Source organism: Delphinus delphis, chromosome 9 (genome assembly GCF_949987515.2).
Source record: "Delphinus delphis chromosome 9, mDelDel1.2, whole genome shotgun sequence".
Taxonomy (NCBI): domain Eukaryota; kingdom Metazoa; phylum Chordata; class Mammalia; order Artiodactyla; family Delphinidae; genus Delphinus; species Delphinus delphis.
In genome coordinates this window covers 31,438,921-31,446,947 of record NC_082691.1, presented here as the reverse complement: position 1 = coordinate 31,446,947, position 8,027 = coordinate 31,438,921, and the positions used below count along the sequence as shown (strand labels likewise).

The window sequence follows — 8,027 nt, the reverse complement described above, 5'->3', positions numbered from 1 at the left end:
AGAAGCAAATTTTGTTTTTTTAAATTGCCTGAGAGGGAGAAGTTATATCAAACCCCCATCAGTTAATGCACTAAGTGAACGGCAAACTCTGATCCTCTCCTCAACTATTTCCTGGGTAACTTACATAGCAAGACATGTAATAAAAGGTCATGGCATAGGATAGGCAACTTTACTTCCTTTCCCATTTAGTTTTACTTCAAAGTGCTAACTCTGTAAACTGATGACAGTGGGTTCTGAGGGGGTGAAAACTAGCTTCTCATGAATTTTGTCTTCCTATTCTCATCCATATTAAAACAAAGAAGCCTGTAGTGAATTTTCTTAATCTCTTAATGCTTTCCTCTTCGCCCAGCCTAAATCAGCTCCCACTGCCAGCAATGGGTAAACCAAAAGTAACCACCACACCCCAAGTCTCAAACTACTTAGAAGATAAGCTTTGTGGAGAAGGTCACTGGTAAGCTCTAGACCATGGTGATGTAGCTTCTCTGAAATATAAACAGGCCTATTTGAGACTGGATAGAGTGCCATGTCTGATCTTTAGAGATGAATATTACTGCTTTTAAAACAGTAGTTAAGCTTTGGTGATTTTAAACTTCTCTCAGCTAAAGTGAATGAAATTCCCCGCTGACAAGTAACACTGATCACTAGGATCTCTACAGTTAAGAGAGACCCCAGTGCTCCACTCAGCTACACTGTCATAAGACTAGACCTCAGATGATATATTTAAAGGAGGTAAAAAGTCATAGCAGCAACACTGTATGTGGCTTGAGCACTGTAGCTATTTAAAAGCCAGAGGAATGGTAAATTAAGCCTCTTGGGGGTTGCTCCTATTTCTTTGGAGATGTTGTAATTAACAGTGTGGCTTCTTTGCCTGAACTACCTGTTTCTAAGAATTACCTAATGACAGTTTACCAAATCCTCAACATCTTTTGAGTCTTCTGAAACAGGACTGCCCAGAGATGATCCAATGATGTTTGATTCTTCTCGATGATGTTGGAATATGGGATCTGTAATGAGATAAGTTTCAAGTTAATCTTAAATATATACATCCTCTAATCCATGTCAAGAATTTAGAGTAAGTGTTCTTCTACCAAAGTGAAAATTTAACAAGCAGATTTCCACCTTAAGATTTATCAGGCACTCGAAGGAGTTACAGTACCTGTTAGTGTTGTCAAAGGCAAGACAGATTCAGTATCTATAACATCAGATGTCTGGATAAAGCCATGTGGTGAAGGAACGATAAGTATCGTTTCATCATCAATTGTTGTTTGATCAACTTGTTCTTCTATGGTAGGAGACCCTAAATCCTAAGTAATAATAATTAAAAAAATGAGATTCTGTCTCATATTCCTTATTAGTTTTCCTTAATTCTCCAAACATATTTAGGCTTGAAGGGACTTAACTTTCAAATATTATCCCACTTTAAAGTTAAAATTAAAAGAAATCAAAGTTAAGGTCTTAAAATGGACAAAAGTAATAACCTCATACCCCAATGTATTACATACTAGCAAAAAATAATTTTAAAGAACCAATTCAGCTATAGACCCTGAATATAGAAGAAACAAAGCTGTAACACTGTGGGATGAGGTTCCTAAACTGAACCACAAAGACCTGTTACAAACCATCCTCAGGAAAATGCTTCCATGGGTTCCAACAAACATTTCTCAGTCTATAGGGGGTGGAGAAGGAAAGGTTTTAGTGAGGAACTGTGGTAAGAGCAACACTGCTGGTTGAATGATACTTCAGGTCAGGTAGGGGTTTGTGCTTTATTTTGTGTGTCTAAAGAAAATAGGAGGTACTGAGGACATCTTTCCATAAATGATTTCTAGGCTTTTCCCAAACTGCAGGTTTGAGGCTTAAGGCTATTTCCTTAAGTGCAACTTACCTCAGTAACATAAGCCCGGGTTAAAGGGGAGGGTGCGTCCTCTTGTTTAAGGTGGGTGCCAGAGATTTCTTCTTCTGTTCTGACCATAACACTGTTCATCAGTTCTGTGCTATTTTGGTCACTGAATCTGGATATATGAGCATCATTAAATGATGGCTCTACAGTAATCTTAGGCTGATGAATTTCATCTGGGAAAGTGTCTGCTTCTAGGGCATCTGGAGGCTCAGGAAAATCAGATGAGTGAATATCACTATCCACTGTCAGTTCTGCTTGCGATATGGAAGAGGTGATGTCTTCTGTGGCAACTGTCTGAATGATGACTCTTGGTGTGTGACACTGCACTGTGACATTGTCACTTGTGTTCAACAAATGTTCTGGCTATAAAATGTTAAAGAAAACGATCAGTGGCAAAATGAAAAAGTACCCACCAGACTAAAGTTATAGACAACAAATGATATTTATAAGTGGTACCCTATTGTCCCCTTCATGCCTCTCTCTCACCTCTGGAACTTCAGTGTTCTTATCACTGTTTTTCTAGAACCCTATTCTTTACACAGTGGGGCCTCTGCTCTCGTAATATCCCTTTTCCCCTAACGGAAGTCCATGTCATGTAAGGAGACCCAGGGAACAAGGGATGTACCCCAGTGAAGGTGTAAAACATTGCTCCTGGGACAACAGTGGTAGGAAGAATTGTTTAAATAAATGGACTACATTAGTATTGGCTCTTATATTTTGTATCAACTAATCCTGGTCCCTAACAGGTATCGATACTAAAGTGTTTGAAAGGAGCTCAAAATTTATTTCCCCCTCCCCCAAGATATTGTAATTGAAGGCACATGAGTCCATCTCTGGTGGTACTTATCAGTTAGCGAGTCTTTTCTACAGAAACTAGAAAAATCAAGGAATTTATGTAAGGTGACATACAGATAAAGCATGGACGATGATCTGTTCAGGAGAAGCGGGAGCGGCAGCCGCCAGGGTTACTGTGGGACTAGCAGTAAGAGTTAGCGGAAGACCTTGGCTTGAGCTTGTTTGAAGTAGGTAGGTGCCTGGAGTGCCAGTGGGCTGTAAATGGAAAGACTGAAGGAAGAAGAAAAATAAGATCAACACAGGTGCATCAAACCACTGAGTAAGTACACTTAGTACCCATTAAGTCTAGCTTTACATCCAAAACGGGGACTTTAATTTACTAGCCACAAATGTACTTACCAATCAGGAAGGGGCAAATAATAAAATGAAGGGTATAACATCCTGGACCATTTATCTGTTGTAAGTCATTTCTCGGCCTGCAGCTTTAACAGAGGAAAGGCCTGATCCTACTCTTCACTCCCTGTATGTCTATGGTCTGGTCTCAGCTATCTGTTTCAGTCCAAGACATGGTCTCATAAGCCACTGTTTCTAGCACAGTAATCCAGCATGCCTCGTCTCCCCTCTTTATCCCTTCTCTGTAGCACATAAAAACTAGCAGTCTCCCAGTTAAAAAAGCTTCACATTTTCCAAAAGGCACTATGGCAGTGTTTACTTACTTGAATAGATTTTTTTCATAGTATAATTTTAGGAAATTTTTTTATGTTCAGAGAAAATGTATAGAAATAGCAATTAGTGTTCATCGAAAGAAAAAACTTCTAATTGAAAAGCTGTTTCACTGACAGTACGCTTATCTTTTGAGATCTTTTAGGAAAGTGTAACAAAACTATTGAACAACAACACACGTTTCACAACCATAAGCTTCTACGTGATAATCTGAGTTTGGTTTATCCTAACACTCTGAAGGAAAAGTTTTTGCACTTAGAATAGAGCTGGAAGTTAAAGTCGTATAGCCTGGGTTCTTTAGTCTGATGTGGTCTTGTGGACTTAGGCCACAGCAGCTCTCCTGGCTACTGACTCACTGAATCTAGGTTTCTGTAATGCTAAAGCAGATACAGTAACTACTTCTCATAGAAAGGTTTGTTGAGGATTAGAAATGATTGTGATGGTGCCTGGCACACAATGGGGACTCAACTCACTTTGTCCCCTCCCTCTCTATAAAAGTGAAAGCTAGCTGTTTTCCTAAAGGTTGTATTTATTAATCACATATGATCAGGCAGTATAATAAATACTTTACATGTACATGTATATCATATACATGTGTTTTATTTAATATGCTTAAATACATTTAATGCTCATAATTTTTTGAAGCTGAGGCACTATTATCATGTTTTATTTATAAATAAGAGTCTCTAAATATTTGATTGTGACCCTGTAAGTTAAAACCTGAACACATACCCTAAATATATGTGTATATATTGTTTATTAGGCCAGGGGGAAAGGGAGGGTGAGGTGGCAGAAAAGCGAAGTTGTTTTCTACCTATGGCAAATGGTCTTCTTACACATCCCTATTTTGGAGACCAATGGATTAGGAAACCGAGGCTTAAGTTAAGCAAGTGGCCTAGTAGGAGATCCAAAAGAGAACCTTTTGGGGCTTCCCTGGTGGCGCAGTGGTTGCGAGTCCGCCTGCCAATGCAGGGGACACGGGTTTGTGCCCCGGTCCAGGAGGATCCCGTGTGCCGCGGAGTGGCTGGGCCCATGAGCCATGGCCGCTGAGCCTGCGCGTCTGGAGCCTGTGCTCCGCAACGGGAGAGGCCACAACAGTGAGAGGCCCGTGTACAACAACAACAACAACAAAAGAACCTTTTGCTAGGTGGGCCATTCCTATGAGATTTGGCTGTGGATAGGATAAATAAACTGTTGCACTAATACCCCTTACGTTCTTCACAGCAAATAAATCTTGACATAATTTAAATAAAATATACTTTATATATTCTTCATGAAAAATGAGCTAATAATTCTGGGTTTACCTATTTTAGAAAGAAGGGAAAGAACTGGGGCATTTTTCTTTTCAATTTTCATCACCACCCCTCCAAGGAATTACATTTAAAGTAGCAGTCATGCCCCATCTCTCCCCGAAACCTCTTAGCATAGTTAACCCCTAATCTGTTTTCTGTCTACAGATTTGTCTATTTTTGACGTTTCAGATAAATGGGAGTCGTACACTATATATTTTGTGTCTAATTTCTTTCACTTAGCATAACGTTTTCAAGGTTCATCCTCGTGGTAGCATATTTTTTTACTGCCAAATAATCATTTGTATGGCTGCAGCACATTTTATTTACCCATTTATCAGCGGATGGACATATGAGTTGTTTCTGCTTTTAGTTATTATGAACATTCATGTACAAGTTTTTATGTGGACATATATTTTCACTTCTCTTAGGTATACCTGAGATTAGAATTGGTAGGTCATATGATTACTATATGTTTAACCTTTTTAGGGATTGCAAGATTCTTTGCCTAAGTGGCTATATCATTTATGACTAGGACTTTTAAATCCTGTATCCCCCAATGGGCTAGTAGTGTTTACTGACTGTTGTTAAATAATTCATTCCATAAACTTTTTCTCAAATAACCAATATGAACTTTTTGAGTATATATTTGTTTATGACTCAATAAAAATACATAGCATGTACCCTACTTGTTAGCACTGTCATTTTCATCTATAAAAAGAACATATTATTGGTTTATATATAGATAAAGAAAGACGAACTATAAAAGTGGAAGTCTGATTTATGTTGTTTTCTAACCATCTTGGCTTTCAAAGCCATGGATATAGTTACACTTAATGACAATCAGGTTAATTTCTACATTTCTTTTGCTTACATAACATTTCTAAAACTGATACCAACTGATCTTTCTTATGCATAAAATGGCCAATATCTGCTTTTTAAAGTAGTTACTCACTGGAAGAATCTCAAAGGTCTGTAGTGTTCCACTGTTTAGTGTTATTGTTTCCGAGTCAACAGTAGCAGCCGGGGAGTCTGCTGAAGCTGTGGTAAGAACAAGGACAATAAACAAACACTTCGTAAATTTAAATTTTCTTAGTGTACTCAATTAATTATGAGGGCAATCTCATATTGAATAATTTGCCTGGAAACCCAAAGTCATTTAAATTTCTTATAAGAGATAAGAAATCTAATGGACTTGTCTGGGATGGCACAGATATACGCGTCAGCCAGCCATGACCCACAGCCAAATCCAGCCCACTATCAGTGTTTATAAATCAAGTGTTATAGGAACACACTCATTCCTGTTCGTTAATGTATTTTCTGCAGTTGCTTTTCCATTACAAGGGCAGTTGAGTAGCTGTGACAGAGACAATATCTGCTAACCTCTGCTATAGATAATAAAATATTTCTAATGTTAGGAAGTAAGAGGAATACACTAAGGCTAACCTGCAAAGAGACAGGAACTTGATAAAATAAGTTTTCCTGTACCTTCTGGTAAGAAGTATAGATGTCTGGAATATACAGGTGTCCTGTAACACTAGGCTTTAGTTGTAGTGACATCACTTCTGGCAATGTAAACCCGGGCAAATAACTTACTTTAACCCAAACTAATGTTCAGAGACTTTATCTGCCCTGTCTACCTCATATAGTTGTTGTGAGGATCAGAAACATGAAATATATATATTTTCAGATGACTGTACTAGGGAGACTAAATAGCACTTCAGAGATCAGACAGTATAATCTCTTTACAGACATGTCAGTGAGGCTCAGACTTGATCATTGTCTGCTCAAGGTTATACAGAACTAGGGCTAATGAGAAGAAATGTAATCTCGTTTGGTGCTTTCAGTCCCACCTGTAGGTAAATCTATGTGAAAAATGATTTGAAATTGACTTTTAATGTATAATGTTAGTTTATTATATTCTGACTATAATGCTTCTCAGTTTAAAAGAAATGCACTGAATTCATGTTAGTTCTCTTACTATGTGATGTATTCTTAAGATCATACCTAGAATAATTTGAAGTGATTTCAGATAAATAACCTAAATGAAAGGTAAGCAAATTATGGCTGGAGACAAATGTGGCTCAAGGCTAAGAATGTTTTTTTTACATTTTTAAAGGATTGTTTAAAAACAAAATAGAAAATTCCATAGAGATCTATGTGGCCTGCAAAGCCTAATATATTCATATTTACTGTTCTGGCCCTAAAGTTTGCAAATCCCTGACCTCTAACCTAAAGGAAGAAACAATCGTGAGACTTTAGCCCAAATGACAAGAATAATGGGTGTGTTGTAAAACTCTTACTATACTCACATTTCTTGCTGGAAGAAATAAAATTATTCTAGTACTTAAAAAAAAAAAAAAAAGCCATGCTGTGAACGATATTAAGGTACCATTTATAAAACGTTTGCTATTTTCCCAATAAGTATTGTCAACCCAATAGCCAAGGAAAACTGTAACATTCTCCATGCACAAAAAATTTTTAGCCAACAGTAGCTCTCACATTTATGGTGGACTAGTAATTTCAGTTGCTTTGCAATCCTCAAGACTACAAAACAAAACAAGCAGGGCTAAAGAAAATAAATTCTTCATGCTTTACTGCACTGGTAGAAAGCTAAAGCAAATAACCAAATTTAAATTAGAACTTTAAGAATAAGACAAGCATAATTAATTTAAACATCAGAATATAGGTTTTGTTTGTTTTTTTTGGTCCGTTTGTTTGTTTTTTGCTGTGCTGTGCAGTTTGTGGGATTTTAGTTCCCTGACCAGGGATTGAACCCACACCCTGGGCAGTGAGAGCACGGAGTCCTCACCACTGGACCGCCATGGAATTCCCAGAAATACAGTGTTAATAATGCCAATAAGTGGCCCAGTGATTCTCAAATGGGATCACAGAGTATATATGAAAATCTGTAGGGTGTTTTTATTTGTCATACTGACTGGAAAGCACAGTTGGCATTTTGTGGGTGAGGTCAGGGGACCCTAAACATCCCGCAGTGTGCAGGAGGACATCCCTGCCAAGAAAGAACTGTCCCACTTAAAATGCCAATAATCCCCTGATTGAGAATAACACCAAGTGATTGATAAACTCTTGGCAATGGCCTTTCCATAGGCAAATAACATTATGTAGGGGAAAAAAAGTGAGGTAAAAGTGAAAAATAATATGGTTCTGAGAATTTTATCCTCATTCCTTTTCTGTCCCTCTCTAATGGAAAGGTAGAAAGATCAACTTGGCTTAGATCTTAGGAAATAAATTTCCTCTCCCTATAACAATCACTGGGTTCTCATCTCATTAAGCACAAAAAAAAATGTCACAGGCTAAGG

General features: G+C 37.8%; 1 protein-coding gene across 4 annotated transcripts in view; it reads right to left on the bottom strand.

The window, feature by feature from the left end:
* Window positions 1-42: 42 nt before the first annotated feature.
* Window positions 43-8,027, bottom strand: part of DMTF1 (cyclin D binding myb like transcription factor 1) — a 43,700-nt gene continuing 35,715 nt past the window's right edge. For all 4 annotated transcript variants that reach the window (XM_060020347.1, XM_060020348.1, XM_060020349.1 and 1 more), the window contains 5 exons: window positions 5,660-5,745; window positions 2,807-2,962; window positions 1,883-2,260; window positions 1,157-1,304; window positions 43-1,004 (listed from right to left, as the gene is read on the bottom strand). In XM_060020347.1, the coding sequence (XP_059876330.1) occupies window positions 895-1,004; window positions 1,157-1,304; window positions 1,883-2,260; window positions 2,807-2,962; window positions 5,660-5,745 (878 nt within the window). In that variant the 3' untranslated portion in view covers window positions 43-894. The remainder of the gene's footprint in view (window positions 1,005-1,156; window positions 1,305-1,882; window positions 2,261-2,806; window positions 2,963-5,659; window positions 5,746-8,027) is intronic.